The 27,126-nt window shown below is 43.4% G+C and overlaps 1 protein-coding gene across 3 annotated transcripts in view; it reads right to left on the reverse strand.

Annotated features, from left to right (window-relative positions):
* The window catches only part of KLHL1 (kelch like family member 1), a 284,280-nt gene that overhangs the window by 71,443 nt on the left and 185,711 nt on the right, over positions 1-27,126 (reverse strand). For 2 of the 3 annotated variants that reach the window (XM_053312230.1, XM_053312229.1), the window contains exon 7: positions 8,896-9,123. In XM_053312230.1, coding sequence (XP_053168205.1) covers positions 8,896-9,123 — 228 coding nt within the window. The remainder of the gene's footprint in view (positions 1-8,895; positions 9,124-27,126) is intronic. The other variant, XM_053312232.1, reaches the window with a different exon arrangement.

Consider the following 27,126-nt stretch of genomic DNA (forward strand, 5'->3'; position numbering starts at 1 on the left):
CTGCTGCAGATACTGGTCTAAAGTAAAAACAGCTAGCTTATTCTTCTCTTTATTTCTTTTTCACTCTCCCTCTTTCCTGCCTTCCTTCTCTCTCTCTCTCTCTCTCCTTTTTTTCCTTCCCCCTCTTCTCTCTACTTTTTTTAAAAAAATTGTTCTTTGGCCTTGAATTTTGTCCCCAAATGAACATTCAACAATTATCCTGATGTTTTTTTTTAGTTTTGCCTTTATAGCTTTTTGAATTAAAGATTAAAGGTTATTCCTGTGTGACCCTCTGTGGTATTTTTCCCAATGCTGCTCTATAGGCGAGGGATGGCACTTTCTCTGGTTCTGAGTAGAGAAAGGCTTCCCTGCCGGTTGGTCTGCTGACTCCCCTCAGGGAGTTTAGACTCCTGGCTGTTTTTTTGGTTTTCTTTAGTTTATTTTGTCAATGTGGAGATAGAAATCAACGACGTCTGGTGCTCTCCAAATACTCTGCTCTGGCGGTGATGAAGTGGTGACCGTTAGTCTGGTCGGCTGCTGCGCGCTGCCGTTATTTATGCAGCCTGTTTTCCCGCCCTTGGCTGGAAGGGGGGGGAGTTTTCCAACTATGTGATTGGTTGGCCGGGGAGAGGAAGAGGGAATAGCGGCTGTAGTCCGCTCCATGGGCTAGGCTGACAGGGGGCTTGGGAAGTGCTTGTGACACTGTCATGTTGGCCAAATTGTCCGAATTGTTCCAATCGATTCCTGCCACGGCCACCGCCGCCGACTGCCCTCCCACCCTCCCAGCTGCCCGATTCCTACTTTTCCGCCCCCCCACATGTTTAAGGGCCAAATTGGCCCATGCGATTGCCACCGCCACCGCCGCCGCCAACCGCCCGCCCGCCCTCCCAGCTGCCGAGTCCTTCTCTGCCCTGGCCCGTGTCAGTCGGGCGATCTAAAACCATATTCTGAGGAGGAGAGAGGAGCTCGCAAGCAGAGCTCCTCTCTCTGCAAAGCCTCTTCCCGAAGTGGCGCTTTGGGCGCAAAGGATGCCTATTGCGTCCTTTGCGTCCATAGCGGCAGTTCGGGCTGAGGGTTTGCACAGAGAGGAGCTCTGTTTGCGAACTCCTCTTTCTTTCTCTGATTATGGTTTTTCTTCGCCGGATTGATGTGGGCCTATCCGGGTAAGGAGGACTCGGGCAGCTGGGAGGGCGGGCGGGCGGTTGGCGGCGGCGTCTGCGGCAGCATTTGTTTGGTTCGTTTGGGTCAGCAATTCGGCCTACATGGCCACCCGTGGGGCCAGGAGAGGAGGACTCAGGCAGTTGGGAGGGTGGGAGAGCGGTTGGTGGCTGCGGCGGGAATCGTTTGGGACAATACGGACAAATTTGGCCAACAAGGCCGCCCGTGTCTGGGTGGCCGTATCTTTCTTGGCGGTTCTGGGCATGCGCTCTGCGCATGCCCAGAACTGCCGAGAAAGACACGGGCGGCACGGTCGCACACTCAAGGGGTTTATTATAGAGGATAATCAGCATTTTATATTTTGCCTTGAAACCTATTGGTAGCCAGTGTAGATCTTTTAGAATCAGTAATATAGTCTTTACAGGATGTAATCTGGCAGAAGCATTCTGCACCAATTGCAGCTTCTGGACTATGTACAAAGGCAGCCCCATGTATTTATTTATTTGATTTCTATACCGACCTTCCAAAAAGGGCTCAGGTTAGTTTACATTACATAGAGTGAATTGCAGTAGTTAAGCCTGGAGTTTACCAGCATGTGCACCACTGTTTTAAGGCCACTCACTTCCAGGAAAGGGCACAGTTATCAAACTAGTCAAAGCTGATAAAAAGCATTCCTGTCCATTGCCTCCACCAGAGGTATCAGAGAGAGGGTTGGGTCCAGAAGTACTCTCAAACTGTGAACTTGTTCCTTCTGGGGGAGTGTAAGCCCATTCAGAACAGGTTGATCTATCCCATTTCCAGAACAGTGAACACTTTCATCTTGTTTGGATACAATATCAGTTTGTTATCCCTCATCCAGCCCATTACTGCCTCAAGGCAGGCATTTAAGGAAGTTATGCCATTGCCTGATGAAGGTGACATGGAGAAGTAGATTTGGGTGTCATCAGCATACTGGTAACATCAAATCCCTTGATAATCTCTCCCAGTGGTTTCATGTAGATGTTAAAAAGCATTAGAGACAAAACTGAGCCATGAGGGACACCATACAGAATCTCTCACTTTGTAGAGCAGAAATCTCCAAGCAACACCTTCTAAAATCTGCCTGAGGGGTATGAGCAGAACCACCGCAAAGCAGTTCTGCCTACACCCACTCCTCTTAGGTGATCAAGAAGGATATCATGCTTGATGGTATCAAAAGCCACAGAGAGATCCAAAAGGACCAAAAGAGTCACACTCCCTCTGTCAATTTCCCTCTGGAGATCATCCATCAGGCCAACCAAAGCAATCTCCACCCCATAGCCTGTCCGAGAGCTAGTTTGAAATGAGTCTAAATAATCTGTTTCATCCGAGACTGCCTGTTGAGAGGACACCACCTTTTCACTCACCTTGGCCAACCATGGGAGAAACAGGCCTATAACTGCGTAATTCTGAGGGATCAAGTGTAGGCTTCTTCAAATGAGATCTAATAATTGCCTCCTTTAAACAAGGAGGCACCCTACCTTCCCTCAGAGAATCATTTACGATCTCAACTAGGCGCTCTCCAGCAATCTCCCTGCTTGATAATATAAGCCATGTCAGACAAGGATAAAGAGAACAGGTGGTAGGATGCACAATTCCAAGCAGCTTGTTCACATCCTCAGGAGTCACAAACTAAAACTGATCCAATATAACCACACAAGAGGAGTTATTAGATACCCCTGCTAAAGACTCTGCACCAACAATGGAATCCAGGTTGGCTTGAATACAAGATACTTTGTCCACAAAAATCTCATTAAAAGCTTCACAACGGCTAACTGATGGTTTCAAAGCCAGAACAGAAGGGGTCTGAATAAATTTCCTCACCACCTTTGACAATTCTGTTGGACGTGAACTTGCGGATGCAGTACACACAGCAAAGAATCACCTCATTGCCACACATATTACTGGAGCATAGGTCAGTGGTTCCAAACCAGGGTTTCTCCAGATGCTGCTGAACTAGACCTGGTCCAGAAGGTGAATTCAGCAGGTGGTCATTTCCAAATGAGCCATTTAGCATATAGAGATTGGGTCTCGCGGCCATTTGGGCCAGGCAGAATCCTATGTAATTTGACTTCTTGTCCTTTGAGTGGCAGTTGAAAGGGAGTCTGTCTGCACCCAGAAGTATATGTGCACTGGGGTTGGAGGAGAGAAGGTCTGTTAGGCAGTTCTCCAGTTCAGACCATAGGTTTTTGACCTGGGATTTCGGACACTGTGGGGGGAGGTAAATGTAATTAGTAGTAGGAAGCAGTGTCTGAATTGTCACTGCTATAGCATAATGCTTGTATGGAGGGAGTCTTCCTGATATTGCATACAAGATGGTGGAGATTAGCACCCCTAGTCTGCCTTTGGGTCTGCCTCATCCTGTACCGGCTTCTTCTCCTATTGAGTATGAGCAGAATCCATTATGTGTAAGTTCCTCAGTTGTCCAGGTTTCTTGTATCATTATGATGTCATGATGGGAGATGTAGTCTGTGAAAGAGACATCTCTGCAGCTGCCGTGCCAGACTGCCACATTCCAGGACAAGAGGGATACCTTATACTGGTCTCTTGGATATCAGGGTGTAGTGCTTTGAGCTGGGGTCTGAGTGGGTGTTTTCTGTGGGGAATCCATCTGCGTTCTAGGGTGTGTGCGCATGCGTACTGGGCAACTGCAGCTATGGGAGTGGGAGTGGTGATGCACATTCGTGTTCTTGCACTCTTAATTCAGGGGGCACTAATTCTTCCTCTGAGCTTGCAAATTCCACACAGGAAGCCCGCAGATCCCTCAACTTTGGCAAGCAGACTAAAGAGATTAGTACAGTGATGCTGTCAAAATGGGGACCATTGGCAAATAGGGTCCATGGCATTTGAAGCAATATTCCTTGTGGTTGTGTATGGCAGCTGTTGCTGCTGGGATGGTGAAAGCAATGTGTGAGTCTCTTTCTCTGGTGTAGTCTCTACGCGAGGGCACTGGTGGCTACATCTTCAGTGGATCCCCTTGAGTTGGGAGTGTTGGTTGTAGCTCTTTGGATTGTGCAGATGACAAAGAGACCTCATCTTTTGCAGCTGCTATAGGAACATAGTGACATAGGAAGCTGCCATATACTGAGCCAGACCATATGTCCATCTAGCTCAGTATTGTCTACACAGCGGCAGTGGCTTCTCCAAGGTTGCAGGCAGGAATCTTTCTCAGCCCTATCCTGGAGATGCCAGGGAGGGAACTTGGAGCCTTCTACTCTTCCTAGAGCGGCCCCATCCCCTAAGGAGAATATCTTACATTGCTCACATATCAAGTCTCTCATTCATATGCAACCAGGGTAGTCCCTGCTTAGCTAAGGGGACAAGTCATGCTTGCTACCATAAGACCAGCTCTCCTCTCTCTATGTCTGTCTCTAGTGGCAGAGGAAGAGGTGGGGGGGGGCACTTCCTGAATTTCTAGATCCCTGGGCTTTTGGAAGGTGGTAGGTGCTCTTGGGTATAGCAGGGGGAGTGGGGGCCCTTCCTCTGAGGTTGCTGCAGTTGTGTGGCTTGCCTGGGTTTCTTCATCATTGGAAAAAGGCTTATATGGTGGGGTTGTATGTTTGTATATATGGGGCTGGGCAGACTCAGGGAGCAACTCACTCATCATGTTGTGAGGCGTAGTGGAGGGGACCTTAGTGTTGTCCATTTTGCTGTCACTGTATGAACCTGAGGTAAATTCTGGAAAATGGACTGACAGCTTCCGCCGTGGTTTGAATAGGGTTGAAGACTTAGCACTTAGCCTGGTCTGGACAAACACATCTACAGTTATGAGTGGTTCTGGGTTGGCCTTAAAGACGTGAACATCCATGTCGCTGTCACTGTCAGTGAGCTCAGGTTCCGGATAGGAGAAGAGGACTAGTAGTGGCTGTGCTTTCTTTCAAACAGCAGGATCCTCAGTTCAACAAAATATCAATCTATGTACTTTTGGATTTCACTCGCTTAAGGGTTAATCTGCTGAAGCTTGGAGAGCATGCGAATGGGATGTTTATTGAGGTCTGAGTTCATTGTCACAGAGGTCTTAGTGAGGTTAGTTTCAGAAGGAGGAATATTATTTTTTGCTCTTTCTGGGAGCAGAGGCCGAACTGTGTAGTCTTTTGAAGACTCGAATAGCTCTGATGTTGAAGCTATGGAGGAGGTGCCCCCCCATTCACACAAATTTTAGTGGAAGAGAGGCTTGAGAGATGGAGAGAAGGACACACTGGGCTTCTGGGAGGGTGCAAAGGAAGTGGAAGATTGGAATAGACTTGGAAGTCTATTTGCCTAGGTTGACAATTAAGGAAATGGCTCAGGGAAGCTGTTATTGCCTTGCTGGATGACAGCCTTTGAGAATTGATGGGGTTCATGGCAATATGTAGCAGTACCTGGGATGTTTGAAGTACTCGTGGGGAGTTCAGAGCATTTCATTTTAGGAGGCCCCGCTGGCATCGTGCATGGGGATTTGGCAGCAGAAGCAGGGGAGGGAGCTGCCAGGGTGTTGCCTAGGTTCAGATGGACTTTCATCCCCACAAGTCAAAGGCATGCCCGAATGTGTCCACTTCTGCTGCAATGTTGTTTAAATGCCCTAGAATTTGAGTAGTCATTTCTGCTGTTAGTAGACATGAACTTCTTAGGTGTTCAGTGAGAAGATCATGGATCATAGAGGAGGCAGGGGGCCACATCTTGGAATTTTGGATCCCTTGATTCTCTGTTCTGGGGTGTGTCTTGGGCCAGAGATCTTGGACCGCAAGAGAGCAGTCTGATGTAATGCTGACTCCCTTATTACAGGCTCCTTGGGGAAGGAGGGAGAGCTCTCCATGCCCAGGACCATAAATCTGTTCTTAGTGGGGATTCTGGAGAAGTACTCATGGCTCTTCTCGGCTCACTGGGAGGGAGATAGGAGTTGATTCTCATGTGCTTCCCTGCCTTGGCTGAGTGGTGGTCACCATAGTGGTCACTGGTGAGGCTGTTACTGGTTCTTTTTTTGCCTTTGTTCATCAGGGTTTCTCTGGAAATTTCTACCCAGAAAGGAAAAGGCTGCTTTAAGGGATGGAGTTCATGAGTGGAGCTGCTAGCTTGTCACCATCTTGGATTGTCCCCCCCGACATCATAGTATTAGTCTGGATGTTGGCCCATGACCTTATAATGATTTTATAACTTAGGGGAGTAGGAGAACAAATCAGACATTCCTTTGTACCTTATAACTAGTGAATATGCTGGGCAATATCTTCAGGACTAGGTATATATAAAAGAAGCTGTCTTATACAAGAGGTGTGTGAGCTGGCTCAAATTGAGCCAGACTTGAGTTCGAGCTGAGTAGGCTCAAAGGATTCTGATCAAACTGAACTGAGCCCAATTCAGTATGAGATCAAACCAGACCCGGTTTGACGTGAGTTGGCTCAGATACCCCTTTGCCCACAAAGGGGGGTGGGGGTAGGGAAGCTTCTGTAAAAGTAGAGCAGGAGGGAGGGAAGTAAAAATGTATCTTAGAAGTCCCGCGGGTGGCGACTGTGGCTTCGGCAGTGGGAGATTGGCCCCCCCTACACCCATTGTCTCTCCCTGAGTAGCCCAGGTTGGTTTAGGTCCATTTTGGACCTTTGCACAGGTGTGGAGGTAACTAAAATGGTGGCAGCAACTTCTAAGTTACATTTTTACTTCCCTCCTGCTCTGCTTTTATGGAGGCTCCCCTGCCTCCCCCCTTGCCCTTTACTGATAAAGTGGAATTCTTATCAGATTCCCTTTTACCAGTAGGCCTCTGAGCCTTTCAAACCAGCTTGATTCAAACCCGAACTGGGTCCAGTTCGAGTATCCACAGAACCGGACCAGGCCAGGTTGGCTTGAATCCAGTTTGGATTCAAGCTGAACTGGCTTTCCCAGTTCTGTACACATCCCAATCTTACACTGAACAAAGTCATTTGTCCATTAGCCCTGTATTGTCTAGACAAAGTGACAATGGCTCTCCAAGTCTTAGGCAAAGATCTTTCCAAACTCTGCTACTTGCTTTTTAAAAAACAAAACCCAAAAGACCAGAATATGCCAGAATATGACTAGAATTAGGACCTTCTATACACAAAGCATGTGCTCTGTGACTGAGCTATAGCTACAAATGCCCATCTCTGAAAATAATCCTTCATTCAGTGTTCTGAAACCCAACCACAAATGATGCCACATTAATGATCCTCTAAAGTATGCATAAAGTGCACAACTGCAAAAGCCACATATTCCTATTTTTATTTTCGTAGCCAATAAACAGATAAAGGATTACCAAATAGATTTAAATAAATATAAGTTTTTTCTAATTTAAAAATTATTATAAAACCTGAAGTATGTGCAGGCAAAGTCATCTTAAGTGACCATGCTGGTGCTGCTGTGGACTTGGAAAACCCCATGCTTCAGAAAGTGTGTGGAACAGCAAGGGGGCTAATGTTGGATGGCGGCTGATAATAAGAGTGAATGCAGTAGACTGCTTTATGCAGTCAGTACAGTTATTGATTGAAACAAATTCACATCATATAATATAATTTTACTCACAACAGGATAACTCATATATATCCCTTAGTTAACAATGCTTGAAAGAAGAGGATAACTTCCCATGTGGATATAATAAAAGTAGCACAGACTTACTTAAGTATGTAAATTACACATTCAATGAAGCATTGATTCAGAGCTCCAAACTAATCAATTGTATGACTTCCCTGTTTCAACTGTCTTGGCTGTAGGAATGCACACAGGCCTGGGTTCAGGCCACGATTCAAATTCGGACTGGTCTATGGTGCGGTGAACTGGTTCAGTCTGGTTTGGCTGAACTATGGGCTGGTCCAGTTTTTCAAGGTGGCACCGGGGTGGCGGTGAGTAGCATCTTAAAGCCACAGGCCCTTACCCACATGACCACCGCTCCAACCTGCTTCCTGCTATGGCAGCTCTCCTTCCAGCAGCCTGCACGTGCATGACGGCATAGGTCCATCACTCACCTGCCTCCATGCATACACGTGGAGGCTGTGTGCAGGCTGGTGGGGGGGAGCATAACTGCAGCAGGAAGCTGCCTGGGCAATATCTACATAAGGACTGTGGGGTATCAATGCTTTCCTACTGTTTCACATAATTTAGTAATGACTTATTTACATGCATTTTACAACAGCTTCTGCCGATTGAAAGCAGGTTGGGGTTGCACATGCTGACACTAGTGCTGACTTGAATCCCCCTTTCACCTTTTTCAGAGTTTTTTGCCCAGGTCCTCACTGGAGCCCCCAAATAAACCAACAATAGTTTTGACAAATTATTCAGATTGCCACTAGCTGAATTATCTGTCAACTGTCCTGTATAGAATTATTTCTATTGGCTGAATCCTGACTATGGTAGCGGCAGAATGCCAGAAAGGCATACAGAGAACTTTCTTGGCTCTGCAGCATAGAGCCCTGCACCCTCCAAAAATATGTCTTTGAGGGTCACACAGTGTTCAGGGGCAAATTTTCAGAGGGCACAGGGTACTTCCAGAGGAAGCAGAGATCAGTGTAAATCCCCAACCTGTCCATTCTGCAGCTCTGGAAGCCTTCTGCAGCATAGGTGTGTCTTCCTGGAATGGTGGCACTGCCTTAGTCAGGATGTCAGCCATTGTTTCCACAAGGTTGCACCTAATTGTATTGTGCTATTGTATACACAACTGAGTATACAATTTTGATAAATAGTTTTGATAAATAATTTTGATAAATAGTTTTCTAATTAAAGACTACGTGCTTTCATGCAGAAATTCTGGAAATGTCTTACCTAAGCCATGCCTATGGGTGGACATTGGAGGCAAGACAGTCCATGCCTTTGTCTTTGGATTGTAACATTCAACAGTGTTTAAAGTCTTTAAACCATCACGACCTCCAATAACAAAGAGTTTGTCGTCAATGACAGCGACACCAAACTGCAGCCTCCTGCCATTCATCACTCCAGCCTGGATCCATATATTTGTCCTGAGATCATACTTCTCTATGGTTGTAGCACCTGCTGAAAAATTCAATAATGAAATTAACAGAGCTGTTTATGTGTGGAATTATTATTGGTACAATAGTTTTCTTCTAAAATGTTTTGTTTTAACTGGGAAAAATATATCTTTACAATGTGATGTTTCTTTTCTTGGAAGTGAAAAGCCCAATAATCTCTGCAGAATTACATAATGAGAGATCTGAATAATAGCACGGTCCAACTTTGTGATCTGTTTTACTGTGGAGAAGTAGAACTTTGCACATGGTACTTCTCATGTACATCATACAATGAACATGTACCACGTTCTTGGTAGTTAGTTAATTTTGCACGGAGGGCAAACAAACCAATTATGTTCAATATATGATGGGGAATTCACAATGAATTAAGGGTTCCCTTTCCCTTATATTTAATGAGCCTGATTATACTTAATTAGCCTGATTTGAACTTTTGTTTGACACTTAAAGAGAAATATTCTTCTTTATGTACTTTCTATCTTGCTATGGCTCCTTCCACGCAGTCCAGGATTTTTCATGCTTTCCACTCTGACCAGTGTGGGAAGTAGCCACACTGCTGCAGCTCCTGTTCTGGCAATATCATATATGAAGTGGCCCAAGCAGAGGCGTATCTAGGGAAAATAGCGCCTAGGGCAAGCACTGAAATTGCACCCCCTGTCCAAACATTTGACACCCACCTTTCAGATAACTTTACCATAATATCAGCTCAAAATCAAGTTAATCTTTTAATATTTCAATAACTTTATAGCAGTGGATGTAGCCAGACCAAATAATGCTCGAAAACTACAAATTTCAGTATGCTGGGGCTCACGAAATACCCAAATACTATGTGGAGGTGTACTTGGAAAACTAAACAGAAGTGCCTGTCTAATTCTCTACTATGCATTGTAGCAACACTATTACATAAGTTTTAAAAATAAATGGAGAATTTGACTTTTCCCAGATATTCTGAAAAAAATTAAAGGACATACAGAGTAAACTGTGTCAATGCTTGGAATATATTCTAGTATTTCAGAAAGACAGTTAAAATGAGAGCAAGAGAGCAAGAAACTCCCAGTGGGCCTTAATACTAAGGATTTCACACTGATTCAAAGACAAACTCACCATTAATAGCCATATTTTTAAGACATAACATTTAACTCACTTATCACAAGAAGCAAAGTAAGAGCAAATGAATACAATCCTAGGTCATAAGCTTCAGCTCAGTATTCACTAGCCCTGATTCTCTGTACATAGTGCCAAACTGAATATGTGTACAGTGACTTATATTAATTTAAAAAAAATACCTGTAGCCCCTTCGGGGGGCTTCCTAAAGGCTGGAGGGGGTTCTGCAAAGGTTCACCCTCCCCCCGCCAGCCTCTTAATTCACCGCCACAGCTGCTCCCAGGCTGATTTTCAAGCCTGTTTTGGCCTGCAAAGTTTGATGTCGTGGCCATTTTGGAAGCTCCCACACATGCTTAAATGGCCTCTGCAAGGCCTGGCAAGGCCTAGGGCCTCATAGGGACCATTTGAGCATGTGCAGTGACCATTTTTAAAAAATAAATGGTTTTTTTTAAAATGGCCACCAAAAACAAAATGGCTGCTGTGCATGCTCAAATGGCCTCTGTGAGACCTGGCATGACCTAGGGCCTTGCAGAGGCCATTTGAGCATGTGTTGTAGCCATTTTGTTTTTGGCAGCCATTTTTAAAAAATTCATTTAAAAAAATGGAGCCCCCCTTCACGTGGCGCCCGGGGCATGTGCCCTACCTGCCCTACCCTAGTTACACCCCTGGGCCCAAACATATAATATTCATATTTTTAATCAACAGGGAAAAACACATTCCATATTTTTGTGGATAGGGTATCTAAGCAAGCTGAATTTAAAGGGGAAGTATCTAAAGATCAGATAAGTAGCAATCATTGAAACAAAAACCAACATTGCCAAAGCTAAACTTTGAAATAAAAAACAGAGATGTAATTTGAATTCTATTTATATCCAGTGTAAAAGAATAATAATAATGTAGATGCCCAACTGGATATATTAAATTCACTTCTAATTATCTGAGCTGAAAGAAATATGAACTAATTTATATATTCAATTATCTTTAGGGCTCCCCCACCCCACACCTTAATTCAAAACTGAAAGTTATATAAGTGAATTAATTTACTAGTTAGAAAGAACAAAGTACAACACTCTTTTGTGTAGCTGTGTTTTTGGTATTACATAGTATATTAACATAGCATACATTCTCAAATGGTTGAAAAATTCATGAGAACTATGCTGAGGAGTACATTTTTGCGTTTAAAAGTTACAAAATAACCATTCATTGTAACTGTAATTAAAAATTGTTTTTTGGTGTGTTTTACAAAAAATATATGGTTATATGTGTGCATTTTAATTGAGGTAATCATTTACAGGTTTTTGTTACATAATTACACATTTGGTACAGAAACATTTTAGAAACTGAATTTCTTACCTAAGCCATGACTATGGATCTTGTTTTGTAACTATTTGTTGCTGTTTTGGTAGCAGGGAAAATGGAGGGAACACACAGGCCTAAAAACACAACTGCTCTTCATTGATATACTTAGGATCTGTAGAAGCTCCACCCAAGAACTACAGACCCCCAAAAACTACAGGAAGGAACTGTAGAGGAACAAAAAGCACTGCTAAACAACACAGTGCCCCCTGGCATATTGTAAATATATGCCTTACCTCCCTCTGATCCAATGAGGCTGGAAGAGAGAAGAGAAAGCAAATTCATAGGGATGGGATGCACTGTACTCCAATGAAATGTGTAGCTGGATAGGGGTGTGTCCGAACTGGTCCGGAAGCCATTGTAAAGGCCTCCGGACTTTCCAGACCGGTTCGGATCTGGCTGGTCCGGGTCCGGGTGGGGGGGATTCCTTTAAGGGCGGGGAGGGTTTACTTACCCCCCCGCCACTTGCCCCCGTCCAGCACGCGTATTTAATGTAATAATTGGGGCAGCAGGATACTTCCCTGCTGCCCCTTGTCTCTCTGCAATGCCGCCTGAGAGCGGCTCTGCCATGGAGGACGCGCTGCGGCGCCGCGGCAACCCTCACTTCCGGCTACCATGCGACTTTCCCCCACATACAGAGTGGCAGAATGCTGCCACTCTGTATGTGGGGGAAATCGCATGGAAGCCGGAAGTGAGGGTTGCATCACTTCCGGCTTCCATGCAACTTCCCCCGCATACAGAGTGGCAGAATGCTGCCACTCTGTATGTGGGGGAAAGTCGCATGGTAGCCGGAAGTGAGGGTTGCCGCGGCGCCGCGGCACGTCCTCCATGGCAGAGCCGCTCTCAGTGGCTGCTGGGAGGCAGCGGCGGCTCGTGGGGGAGCCGCCGGGCGGAAAGGCGCCGAAGTGGAGGCCGGCTTCTTCTTCAACTTCATTATTGGCACTGGGCAGCAGTAATTACTTTCAAAACTGTGAGTCAAAGCGGCTGGCGGCATTGCAGAGGGACAAGGGGCAGCAGGGAAGTATCCTGCTGCCCCAATTATTACATTAAATACGCGCGCTGGACGGGGGCAAGTGGCGGGGGGGGTAAGCAAACCCTCCCCGCCCTTAAAGGAACCCACCCCACAGTGCCGGACCGCAGCTCTGCGGTTCCGTGCACACCCCTATAGCTGGATCTGCCCCAGACCTCTATCTTTGGGGTGTTTGTGTATGTATTATGTGCCTAGTTATCTATTTTAATTTTAGATGAGTGGGGGGTTTTTCCAGCCAAGGAATCTGGCATGCTCAACATTCAAGTGGCCCCATTTACCACACATTAACCTGAAAAGATGTTTAATGTTTAATAGGCATTACTCTCCAAGTCAAAACAATTTAAACTAGGGTTAACTGGCCCTATCCAGCCCCAGCACCATACCTCCAGTGACTGTTGCTGGTGTCTATCTTACGTTTCTTTTTGGATTGTTTCTTTTTGGATGTCCCCCCGCTTTGGGGACAGCAATCGATCTTATTTATTTATTTGTTGTTTCTTTATGTAAACTGGTTTGGAAACATTTGTTGAAAAGTGGTATATAAATATTTGTTGTTGTTACCACTAAGATCTCATCTCAAGTCAATTTTGAAGCAGATATGGAAGTTTGTCTTCAAGCTAAGAACAGCTTCAAGGGAGGCCAAAGGTTTTTATGACAAGTTTAATACAGGTGAACCCTGTTATCCATGGGGGTTCTTTTCCATGGGGGAACCATGGATAACAGAACTGCAGATTTTTGGGCATTGAAGTCAATGGGATGGAAGGGGTTAGGTTCCTGGAGTTTGGAAAAAAGGGCAAGAAACAACAGCCAACCCAACACCCACCAAAAATGCAAATAAAGTGCCCTACCATGCTCCGTGGGTGTCCAGCTGCCAGGAATCCCCCCATCCCCACCCCCCATTTTTCTATGAAAAAGCAAGGGGGATTTTAAAAAAAATGAGCCACAAGATGGCACCTATTGAGAAAATGGCAGCCAGAAATTACCTCTGAGCTCATTTCTAGCCATCTAGGAATTGCAGATATGTGGGTTTTAGCCCTTTTGTATCCACGGTACGACATACAGCGAGGTCCACTGGTGCAGTGGTGGCCAACTTGTGTCACAAATCAACCCCAAGGTATCAGATATGTCTCTCTTGTGCTACAACCCTGCTACACACACACACACACACACACACACACACACGTTGTGGTTTTGCCTCTAATAATCAAACTGGGGAACCAAGCAACAGTGCAGAACAGGAATGCAAGCTGTATATTCTTACAGGTTGTCCACCCCAAGGACTGGTGCAGGTTCCCAGCAAGATTTTACACATTCCTTCTACCCCCACCCATTTTTTCTTCTTCCTCAAAGAGTAGACTGCCCTTGTTATATGTCATAACATGCTTTTAAAACCATTGCCATCTATAGCATACTGAACCGAAATAAAAGCTACTCCAAATTTGGAAGTTTGACAGTTGTAGATTGAACCATGAATGCTGTTTGTTTGTTTGTTTGTTTGTTTGTTTGTTTTATTCTAGCTTACTGTATGCTACCATCTGCATTTTCACCTAAAAATAAATGAAGAACTATTTGTATAAATTTTACATGTCTTCTGAAACAGGCCTCTACAAACAAATGTAAAAATAATTCATCAACCTTTCCTTTTTCTGCTGTCTATGTTCTTTTTTTCCTCTAAAGACATTCTCCTTGATATCTATGTCAATAACCCAGTTCAATCATATTTGTTCCACCTCAATAGATTTCTTTTTATTTCAACACATATTGTTGCAGATCACTAGGCCAAGGTCATCAGTTTGCTCCTACTCAAAGCAACATCTCTAAATCTTGAACAAAGTGGTCAAAGGTATATGTCAGCAGCAAGTTCAGTAGGAGCAGAATCAGCAGAAAGAGCTTCGAGGAAAAAAAATGATTTACAGAACCTTTAGCTCCAGACCTCAATTTCTTGTTCTCCTGGCCTTCTTGATAGTTGCAGATGGCAAAATGCAACTATAAGGTTATTGAAAAGAGATTCACCTTGAAGGTATTTTTGTGTTTGATTTGTAAGCTCTTCTGCACCACATTTCTGCACCAATTTTTAAAAAGTAGAGCTGGTACACTCAAGCTTCCTAGTCCTATTTGTGTTACTCCATGCCTCCATTTGTGTTACTCCATGCCTTGTGTTACACCCCTACTAACTTGGCAAAGAGGCACCTTTTAACATGGTGATTCTCTTTATTTAGCAGGGGGAGAGTAACTGGCTTTATCCACCCGCAGCACAGGACCTCCAGTGACTGTTGCTGGTGTCTATCTTGTGTTTCTTTATAGACTGTGAGCCCTTTGGGGACAGGGAGCCATTTTGTTTATTTATTATTTCTCTGTGTGAACCTCCCTGAGCCATTTTTGGAAGGGCAGTATAGAAATCGAAGAAATAATAATAATATTATAATAATCACTGCTAAACACTGTCCATATATTCATATATTCAGTAGCGATATAGCAATGGAGTTTGGACTAGACAAATGTGCTGCATTAATAATGAACAGAGGAAAAATAACAAAAAAAAGAAGGAATAGAACTGCTCAATGGAAGCAATATCAAGAACCTGGAAGAGAAAAAACATTACAAATACTTGGGCATTCTCCAGGCTGGTAACATCACACACACTGAAGTTAAAAGAAAAATTGGAAGTGAAAATACGTCAGGAGAGTTAGAAAAATCCTAAAGTCTAAACTCAATGGCGGGAACACCATACAAGCCATAGACATCTGGGCTATACCTATTATCAGATACACTGCAGGAATAATAGACTGGACCCAGGCAGAGCTAGAGACGCTAGATCGTAAGACCAGGAAAATAATGACCATCAATCATGCTCTGCCCTCAGGCAGTGATGTAGATAGGCTATACCTCCCTCACAGCTCAGGAGGAAGAGGAATGCTGTAAGTCCATCAAACAGTAGAGGAGGAGAAAAGAGGCCTTGAAGAATATATCAAGGACAGTGAAGAAGATGCACTTAAAATGGTCAATAATGCGAAACTATTCAACACCAATGAAACAAAGCAGGCCTACAAGAAAGAACAAGTCAAGAACCAAGCAGAAAAATAAGCCACTGCATGGTCAATATTTGCACAATATAAGTGGAAAACCAGACATCACCAAGACCTGGCAATGGCTTAAGAACGGCAACTTGAAGAAAGAAACAGAGGGTTTAATATTGGCTGCACAAGAACAGGCACTAAGCACAAATGCAATAAGAGCAAAAGTAGAAAAATGAACAACGAACAGCAAGTGCCACCTTTGTAAAGAAGCAGATGAAACCGTGGACCACCTAATCAACTGTTGTAAAAAGATCACACAGACTGACTACAAACAAAGGCATGACAAGGTAGCAGGGATGATACACTGGAATATCTGCAAAAAAATACAACCTGTAGCCAAACACTGGTGGGACCATAAAATTGAAAAAGTTGTAGAAAACGAAGATGCAAACATATTATGGGACTTCCGACTACAAACAGACAAACATCTGCCACACAATACACCAGATATAACTGTAGTTGAGAAGAAAGAAAAACAAGTCAAAATAATTGACATAGCAATACCAGGGGATAGCAGAATAGAAGAAATAGAAAAAAATCACAAAATACAAAGATCTACAAATTGAAATTGAAAGGCTGTGGCAGAAAAATAATCCCAATGGTAACTGGTGCCCTAGGTGCAATTCCAAAACAACTTGAAGAGCACCTCAATACCGTAGGGGCCACAGAAATCACCATCAGCCAATTACAAAAAGCAACTTTACTGAGAACAGCCTATATTCTGTGACGATATCTATAAGAACAGCAACAACACTGATAATGAAATTCAGCCATCGCAGGTCCTTGGGAAGGACTCGATGCCTGGATAAAACAAACCAGTCAATAACACCTATCCTGTGTAAACAATAATGATAATAATAATAACCTATCTTTGTTTAAGTGAGACAAATTAAGTTTAGATATTATAAATAAGATTTTAAATAGCATGTGTATATGTATTTTAAAAATGAAAGCAATGTGCCATATGACCAAGCCTAATACTTAATATATTTCTAGCAATCCTAAAGATCATTCTCATCACTGTTGCTGGGGCAGGGAGGGCAGGCTGGTGGGGAAGGCAGGGTTGAACCTACCTCCTCCAAGACAGTTGGTTGTGCACTGTGTGGTACGTGGCTCATGCATCCACGTGATCTGTGCTGCTCTGAGCAGCACGGATCTCTGGAGGCTGGGGAAAAGAAGCCTGGCCTCCAGGTGTCCCTAAATGCACCACGTGAGAGAAGCACAGTACATTGAGGGACTTTCTCTGAAACTGTACATTCTAGGCTCCTGGCTCTGTGTCTGCTTGGGCTGAGTGCAGCCTGAGCAGACACACAACCCTGTACCTGGGTAAAAGGGTGGGCAAAAATCCCGGGCTACCCAGGAAGGCACTGCCAGGATGGGCCTTGATCCTAGCACTACACACAAGCAGCCCTACTGAGGTAGGGCTGCCCAAGCCTGGGTAGTGCCGCTTATGTGAACAGCCTCTTGATATTTTAAAATATTCTATCCAGATATCTTGTTGGTGGTGTTTAACATAAGAAATGTTGTGCAGTGAAGTGTACTGTGTACTTCCATAAAGCACTTCCTTGCAGTATACACAACTTAAATAACTCTACTGGCTTCCAATCCATTTCCAGGCACAATTCAAATTTTGGATTTTAACATTTAAAGATTTACACAACTTGGGACCAGGTATTTGAAGGTCCTTCTTTCCTACATGAGCATAATTATGATCTGCATCAAAAGCTGCTCTTCAGTTCTCCACTTTCAGAAAGAGCTTTTCCAATGGCAACAACTCATTTATTGGAAGCTCTCACCAAGGCTATTTACCAGGTGCCTTCTTAGTTAAATTTTAGATGCCAAGTTAGGATATTTTTGTCTGAGCATTTTAGATTTTTGTAAACAGTGGCTGACATCTAGAGTAACTAAGTGCTGATTCAGCAATGCTGTGGGTGCTGCAGGAGATGGATAATTTTGGGCAATTTTGCCTTCCCTCTGAACAGAGGCGTATCTAGGAAAAATAGCGCCTAGGGCAAGCACTGAAATTGCGCCCCCTGTCCAAACATCTGACACCCATCTTTCAGATAACTTTACTATAATATCAGCTGAAAAATATAAGTCAAGCTCATTAATCTTTTAAAATTTCAAAAACTATTTAGCAGTGGATGTAGCCAGACCAAAAAATGCTGGAAAACTACAAATTTCAGTATGCTGGGGCTCATGAAATACCCAAATACTATATGGAGGTGTACTTGGAAAACCTTTCTCCCCCCCAAATTCAATTTTTATTGATTTTAACTATAGTAATATTGTCATTAACAAATAAAAAAGTGGACTTCCCGCACACATCTCTTCGTGAATCATCAGCTATAAAATTTACCCTTGCTATAATAATAATTCAAAACATAAATTTAAACCCTTACAAACACAGTTAGTCTACCCAACCTGCAATTTTTACTAAATTTCAAACCCTGCTGTAAAGTCCATGGTAGGAAAATAGTTCTTTAAATACAACAAGAATGGTTTCCAATCTTCTTTGAAACATTCTAAGTTTTGGTCTCTCATCAATGTTGTAAGTTTTGCCATCTCCGCATATTCCAAAATTTTTATCAGCCAATCTTCTTTCGAAGGCAGTTCATTACTCTTCCATTTCTGTGCATATATTATTCTAGCCGCCGTAGAAGCTTACATAAAAAATGTTAAATTAGTTGTAGAAATTACACCTTGTGTTATTCCCAGCAGGAAAGATTCTGGCTTCTTAGGAAATGTGATTTTAAATATTTTCTTTAACTCATTATATATCATATCCCAATAGGCCTTAGCCCTCCCACAGGTCCACCACATATGAAAAAAAGTACCTTCAGAATGTCCACACTTCCAACATTTGTTTGAAACATTTTTATACATTAATGCCAATTTTTTTGGTGTCAAATACCATCTATACATCATTTTATCATAATTTTCTTTTAAAGTATAACATGCAGTAAATTTTAAATCATTTTTCCATAATTTTTCCCAGGCTGCCATTTCTATATTACACCCCACATCTTGAGCCCATTTTATCATTGTCGTTTTAACCACTTCTTCTCTTGTCTCCTCCAGAAGTAAAAGTTTATACATTTTAGAAACTAATTTTTCATCATTTTCACATAATTCCTTCTCAAAGTTCGAAGTCTGATCTTCAAATCCAACTTCAAAATCCTTCTTATATAACTCATTTAACTGATGGTATTGAAACCAATCTCTAACCAAATTTTGTACTTCAGTTAAACTTTTTAACTTACAGTCCTTGTCCTGAAAATATAGCAAATCCCTATAGGTACCCCAATGCAATTGCATATTTACTTCTTTACGTGATAAATCTTCATTCAGAGATACCCATAACAGAGTTTTAGGTTCCAACCATTTTTTATATTTTAACCACACCCTCATTAAACTCGAGGTGTACTTGGAAAACTAAACAGAAGTGCCTGTCTCATTCTCTACTATGCATCTACTAGCATCACTATTAAATCAGTTTTAAAAATAAATGGAGAATTTGACTTTTCCCAGATACTCTGAAAATAATTAAAGGATATGCAGAGTAAACTGTGTCACTGCTTGGAATTTATTCTAGTATTTCAGAAAGACAGTTAAAATGAGAGCAAGAGAGCAAGAAACTCCAAGTGGGCCTTATTATTAAGGATTTCACACTGATTCAAAGACAAACTCACCATTAATAACCATATTTTTAAGACACCACATTTAACTCACTTATCATAAGCAAAGTAAGAGCAAATGAATACAATCCTAGGTCATAAGCTTCAGCTCAGTATTCACAAGCCCTGATTCTCTGTACATAGTGCCAAACTGAATATGTGTACAGTGACTTATATTATATTAAATTAATTTTTTTTAACCTGTAGCCCCTTCGGGGCACTTCCTTTAGTCTGGGGGGGGTCTGCAAAGCTTACCCCTCCCACTGTTGGCCTCTAGGGCCTCGCAGAGACCATTTGAGCATGTGCAGTGGCCATTTTTAAAAATAATTGTTTTTTTTTAATGGCCACTGAAAACAAAATGGCCACCACGCATGCTCAAATGGCCTCTGCGAGGCCTGACATGTCCTAGGGCCTCACAGAGGCCATTTGAGCATGTGCAGTGGCCATTTTGTTTTTGGTGGCCATTTTTTTTTAAAAAATTTAATTTTAAGAATTTGCGCCCCCCTTCAAGTGGCGCCCAGGGCAAGTGCCCTGCCTGCCCTACCCTAGATACGCCCCTGCCTCTGAATCTGACTGTGACTCACAAACATGTGTCCTTGAGGGTCACTTAACCCCTCCCCCCAGGACCAGCATTAGCAACACAAGCACTGTATTAGTCTGGATGCTGGCCAGTGGTATTATGGAAATGCTTGCTCTGAATTAAGCATGTGCATTCATTTTTTAAATGAATTACTTTCAATTGTTAAAATGGAAGTGAAAAAATGAATATGCCACATTCATTTTCATTGTTTTTCATCAAAACAAATGGGAATTGAAAACAAACAAATATGATTTTTCATTGTCATTAATTTCTACTTATTTTAATCAAAATTTTCAGGAGCCTTAGAACAGTGAGTAGAAGTCACAGAAGTGTGGGCGGCATGCTTGGCTGCTGCTTGGCACACAGGGTGCCTTGGCTGAGCAGTGGCCAAAAGGGTACCATTCCGCATCTCCCTTTCCTGCTTGGTTATAGTGCCTGGACTGCACCCCTGCTCCTCCCAACAGTCACTGCATGTGAACAGGAAGTGGGGCAGTGGCAAATTTGGCTGCTGCTTGGTTGTGGCACCCGGAGTGCTTCAACAGCAGCCAACCAGGCCCCAGCCTCCCATTCTTGCTCTTCAATAGGCAAGGGAGGCAGGAGGGCCTTCTTGGTGTCAAGCCAAAATAATAGGTCCCTGTCAGTGAGTAGGGGCAAATATACTGGCTTGGATGCTGACCTTCAGTGGAGGTCCATTGTTTGAAGCTTCTTCCATTAATGCAAGGAGAGTTGCCTTCATGTAAGCATTCCTTCTGTGAGCGGAAGGCGTCCTTGCATAAGTTGCACTCTCCTTCTGTTCAGCAGTAACTTCCAAGATGGAATGCTTCTCTGCCAGTGGTTAATATCCAACCGTTTGCTGGTACAAAAGTATTAATCAATGTGATAAAATATTATTCTAACAACAAGCAGTGATGTTGAATTCACCCTGAAAAACCTGCTGTGTCCTTTGCTGCCTTTTATGCCTAGAGCAGCCTTGCAGGATATCTCTGTGATGTCTGCTCTTACATCTTTCAAATCCATCTTCAAAACTCACCTTTCCCCTGAAGACTTAGGCAAGCCTCCTATTCCCCATGTCTATTATAACTTATACTTCATATGTGTAATTGAAACAATCTCTTGTGCTGCTGCTTACTCTGCCTCCATTTCCTTCCCCTTCCTATGTTGCCTCCCTTGTGTCAATTTATTGATTGTAAACACACACAGGCAGGAGCCTCTCCTCTCCTCCTTTGAAAACTATGATGCACAGTGACAGCACTGTAATTATTGGCTGACCAGGAGCTGGTACTCCATGAGATGTGTTCTTGCTGTGGTTGGGATTCCACATACATACACTCGCATAGGGGTGGAAACTGCAATGACCTGCCCTTCCCTCATAATACCTCTGTGCTACCCAAATATATGTTCCTGAGATCACACAGATCACGCCCTCAGATACATATTTTCTAGGTGACACAGAGGAATTCTGGGAGAAAGGGGATCATCAAAATCCTCCACCACTAAGGGCCAATGCTGCATTAATCAGGAACTTATCCAGTTATCTGGCACAGGACACCAACACTTTGTTAGATTGTCGATCATTATTGTTATTACAGTGGCAGCGTCAACTGAAATGCCTTCTGAAAGATTTCAGGATAGAAGAATATTTTTGGGACTGAAGCAGAATTTCAGATTTAAATATCAAATGCAGACAGTTTAAACAATTCTGATTTTGAACACTGAAAATGTTATACTGTAACCCTTTTTCATCATGGGTTTCTGTTCCAGCTATTGTCACGGGTACCAAAACCATAGATAAAGAGACCTTAACTCTATGGGATGTGTGTGTGTATGTGGGGTGGGGTGGCGTTAGGCTCCTAAACATAGTGAACTATGCTAAAAAATCCAGAAAGTGGGGAGTATAAATAAGCACCATACATTGCTCTACAGAGATATCCCCCAACTCTTGCAAATCCTCTGATTTTCTGCCTGGTTTGTGGGGGTAGGAGGGTTCTGAGAAAAGAGTCACAAAATGGCTCCATGATACAAAATGGCATCCGAAAATGACACCAGAAGTCTTTCAGCCACTCAGGAACTGCACAAGTCTCTACGATCCTACTGTGGATCGAGAACTAACAATAATATGCATTTGCCTACAGATCAAAGTATAAAATCATATATATATATATATATATATATATATATGAATGAAATTCTCCTGGGTGTGCCTTAGAATGTGCGTCCCAGAGCCCAGCTGACTGTGGCTGGGCCCAGAAGCAAAGACTGGGGAAGAAGGGGTGGGAGAGAGGTAACCGCCGGACCCAAAGAGCACACAGATGCTCTGTGCAGGGTCGACTAGTGTGTTTGTGTGTGTGTGTATGTATTTATATATATATACCCTAACTATTTCATCAGAGGACTGAGGGAATATGTGGCCCTCCCCCTTCCCATCTCTCAGTGCGAAAAAGATAAAACAAAATCTGTGAAATTCAATCGTCTGCATTATACAGTCAGTCAAAATGGTTGACAAAGGAAAGAAACTTTGTTGCTTTCCTCAGGAAAGACATATTCTATTCTCCTGCTTCAGCCACCCACTGAAACAAGGAAGTCTCTCTCTTACTTAAATTCTCTATGCCTTTTATCCTACCCTTCTCTTTGCCTTAGTTGTTTTTTCACCTATCCCTTGAGCACCCATACTCCATCTGGTGAATTCATAACTTCCTTGACCTGGTGTAAAGTGCTTTTTGATGTTGTAACACACAGAGATCTCTAGTAGAGCAGCCACATGTGCATGTGGTTAAATTAATTAGCTTTTCTTTAGAACTATAAACTAGCATGAAGAATTGCTTGCTGTGATAAACTTTCATAGCAAAAAGCATGGCTATTATATGGAGTTATAAAGAACTAATTAGGGTTTCTTTCATGTTCTGGATAAAATGATACTCTGGAGAGCAATCAGAGAGTTAAAATCCACATGCCGCTCTGTCTATTAAAGCAATACCCCTTACATCATACCTATCAGGGAGAGTGCTACTCAGCTCTCTTACTGAAAGTTTGTTAAATATTTCAGCAGTTACAGAGATGGGGCTTGGCATTTGACAAGGTAGAAGCAAAACCATATTTCAGGAGCATCTAGACACAATAGTAAAATGGAAATATGTTTAATATTCCCACACTTTACAATATCCATACTCAAGACACTTCTAGATTTTTAGTTTGATCAACAGCTTGCACACCAATAGTTATGAGAGTACATCACAAAACATGACAAAGTGAGGACAATTAATTGTCACCAAGTGTTCACTACTTTAAATGGATTTTTAAAAAAAATAAATCCAGGGAATTAGAAATATTATTCAAACATTATTCAGATTTATAGTTACCAAAGGTTAATAGCAAGATAGCTAATTTGAACTTCCATAACATATTTTATTCTTATGTTATGTTCTTATTAAGCAGGGATTAGCTAATTTGAACTTCCATAACATATTTTATTCTTATGTTATGTTCTTATTAAGCAGGGATTAGACAAAGTCTATCAATGACTAATACTCCTGACAGCTATAGGCTGTACGGGAAGAATGCTACAGTGGGTATAGGAAAGAATCACCCCCTTTGATAGACCTTAAATTCTGGTTCCCTTACATCCTGAAATGAAAACACAAAGAAAAATTCCCTTCACCAGCTGTACTTATCCAATGCAACCTATAACATCCAACTGAAAAACATCACAATTACAGTCCAGAAAAAGTGTCAGAAATAAAAAACAATAATTACTGAGATTGAAAAAGGATCACGCCCCCCCCCCATGTCAATATTTTGTTGAACCACCTTTTGCTTTAATAACAGCCTTGAGTCTGTTGGGATACTTCTCTATCAACCTTGCACATCTAGACGGAGCAATATTTGCCCACTCCTCCATACAGAACTGTTCAAGTTCAGTCACATTGGATGGCAGGTGTTGGTGGACTGCTATCCTCCCTGGATCCGGTCGGCCCTCCAAACTGGATGGAAGAGCAAGGAGGAAACTGGTAAGAGAGGTTACCAAGAGGCCAATGGCCACTCTGAAGGAGTTAAAGGACTTCATGGCAAAGGGTGGTTGTTCTGTGCATGTGACAACAATTTCACGAGCGCTCCACAGATGTGGCTTGTTCAGGAGGGTCGCAAGGAGAAAGCCACTTCTCAAGAAAGGCCACATTAAAGCTCGTTTGAGCTTTGCCAGAAGGCACCTTGAAGATTCTGATGCCAAATGGAAAAAGGTCTTATGGTCAGATGAGACCAAGATTGAACTATTTGGCCTCAACACCAAACAGTACACCTGGCGTAAATCCAACGCAGCTCACCATCCACAACACACCATACCTACAGTGAAGCATGGAGGTGGCAGCATGCTGTTGTGAGGGTGTTCCTCTGCTTTCAGGGACTGGGGCTCTCGTTAGGGTAGAAGGAAAAATGGATGGGGCAAAATACCATCAGATTCTGGAAGAAAACCTGCTACCCTCTGCCAGACAGTTGAGGATGGGCAGAAGATTCACCTTTCAACATGACAACGATCCGAAGCACACAGCAAAATTGACCACACAGTGGCTGAAGGAGAAAAAAGTGAACGTCCTCAAGTGGCCCAGTCAGAGCCCAGACCTAAATCCCATAGAAAATCTGTGGAGAGATTTGAAGATAGCAGTCCACCAACACCTACCATCCAATGTGACCGAACTTGAACAGTTCTGTATGGAGGAGTGGGCAAATATTGCTCCGTCTAGATGTGCAAGGTTGATAGAGAAGTATCTCAACAGACTCAAGGCTGTTATTAAAGCAAAAGGTGGTTCAACAAAATATTGACATTGGGGGGGGGTGATCCTTTTTCAATCTCAGTAATTCTTGTTTTTTATTTCTGACACTTTTTCTGGACTGTAATTGTGATGTTTTTCAGTTGGATGTTATAGGTTGCATTGGATAAGTACAGCTGGTGAAGGGAATTTTCTTTGTGTTTTCATTTCAGGATGTAAGGGAACCAGAATTTAAGGTCTATCAAAGGGGGTGATTCTTTCCTATACCCACTGTATTTAGTCCCCCAATAGCAGAGCAAAACCAGTTTGGTGAGAAAGCAGCAAAGTAAGAGGTCTTGAGACAGTTATTTAGTATTGAAGAACTACAAGGATTTATTTAAAGAAAAGGTTACAAACAAATGTGAAAAAGTCTGCAGCTTAGTTTCAGCTGTAGCTCATGGCTGAGGAGAGAGACCAAACAAAAAGCCATCTCTGGAGAGACAAAATGGAGATAAACTGGAAGAAGAAAGAGGGGAGGGGTCCAGAAGTTTTATCCATGACTCTAACCCCCTACCCCTGTGGCCACTATGGATGAAGCTGAAAGCTGATGCTGCCAGCCAGGGTCCACATGTTGTCCCACACTGCCAGCCAGCGTCCATCACATTGCAGCTGAGAGCTGATGCTGTCAGCCAGGGTCCTAGCTCCAACTCCTCATTGGCTCATGCTGCTGTCTATAAGTCCCAACTTCTCAAGGTTTTGAAATGATCCTTGGGCAATGGCTTAGTTAGCACATCTGCTACCATTTGTTCACTTGGACAAAATAGTATCAGTTTTACAAGTCCCCTTTCTTGTGTGTCCCGCACATAATGATATTTGGTGTCAATGTATTTTGTCCTAAATTAAATTTTCTCCATTTGTGAGATCTAGATGCAGCTTTGATTATCTTCGAACATCTCAGTGGGTTTTGGTTCATCTGTATTGAAATCAGATATTAGCCTTGTGCAGCCACGCCACCTTTTGACATGCTTGAGTGGCAGCATGTTGACTTCCGGTCTGTTTGATCCTCAGCCCAGTCTGCATCCTATAGCCTACTAATTTGGGTCCACTACTAGCAGGCAACTTTAATTTTAGATGGATTGTCCCTCTTAGGCACCAGCCTAGTTTCTTTACTGCAGTCCAGTCATCTTTGCTGGGTGTGCTTATTTTCTATTCAAGTTTCCCACAGATGCACTATATCTGGTCTTGTTATCATAGCTACATATAAAAGTTTTCCAATCGCTGTCCTGTACTCACTGTGGTCTGGCAGTTCACTTCCCTCTTTCTGTTTTAGGTAACCAGTTTCCATAGGTGTACTTGTTTCTTTGATCTCTGTAATTCCCAAATACTCTAGTGAACCATGAAGCTATTCAGACGAGCAGAAAACAGGGTTACATTCTGAAAGCAGATAGAACCCTATTTTTACCTCATAGCAAACAGACGAGTACATGCTGCAAACCCAGCAGGGAGTGTGAGTGACAGACGATTAACTTTTTAAGGTTATCTCCAGCCATTGCTAGCATTGTTGGTCCTCCAGCCCCGCCCATGGCAACAGCTGTCCGTGAGTGGACAGAGCAAGCACATGACCCAAGGAGACCACTCAGAGGGCTCCAAGCTGCAGTCCTGCTTTGTAGCTTTCTGATTGGTAGCCTCAGTTAACCCTTTCCTGGCAATTGCAGCACTGTCAAAGGAACTGAACTCCATCCTGATGCCCAAAAGGAGAGAGAAGACAAGAGCAGCTGCAGCTGCCAACCAGCCCCAAAGGAAGAGTCACACCCCCCCCCAACGCACTCCTCAGATCCAGGAGGGACACAGCAGATGCCCCCTGGAGCAATTGCCAGATGCCGATGAGAGCAATTGCAAGATGCCCCCATAAGCAGCCCAGGCACAAGGCACACTCCGTACACCACAGCATGGTTTGGGAAGGCAGAAGGGGAAACCTTCCCCTCGCCCGCTCACCCTCCCCACAGCTGTGGCTGTCACCTCCATGGCACCTCACCCCCTTCCCACTGTATAGTGTGTGTGGAAGGTAAAAGGGAAAACCCCCCTTGCCTCCCCACTGCCGCCGTAGCCAAGTGGCCTCCCATCAATCCGCCACTGCCACCCCTTGCTAGCCTCTCTGGGCGTAGGAGGGTGGGCATATGGGGGAGGGTGTCCCCATCACCCACCTGCCCTGATGCTGCCACTTGCCACTCTTGCAGTGCTAGCAGGGTGGGAGAGTGAGTGGCAAAGTGTCGCCCACACCTGCACACCCTCATTGGCACTGCTACTCTCTGCATCTTGATGATGGTGCAGAGGGTGGGCAGGTGGGTGCAGTGTCACACCAAGGCAAATTGGGCACCTGGACTGCTCCCACCGTGAGGCCCTCAGCTGCTGCTGTGAGCCCCCTGCTGCCACCACAAGACTTCCCCCCA

Source organism: Hemicordylus capensis, chromosome 3, assembly GCF_027244095.1.
Source record: "Hemicordylus capensis ecotype Gifberg chromosome 3, rHemCap1.1.pri, whole genome shotgun sequence".
NCBI classification, from domain to species: Eukaryota; Metazoa; Chordata; class Lepidosauria; order Squamata; family Cordylidae; genus Hemicordylus; species Hemicordylus capensis.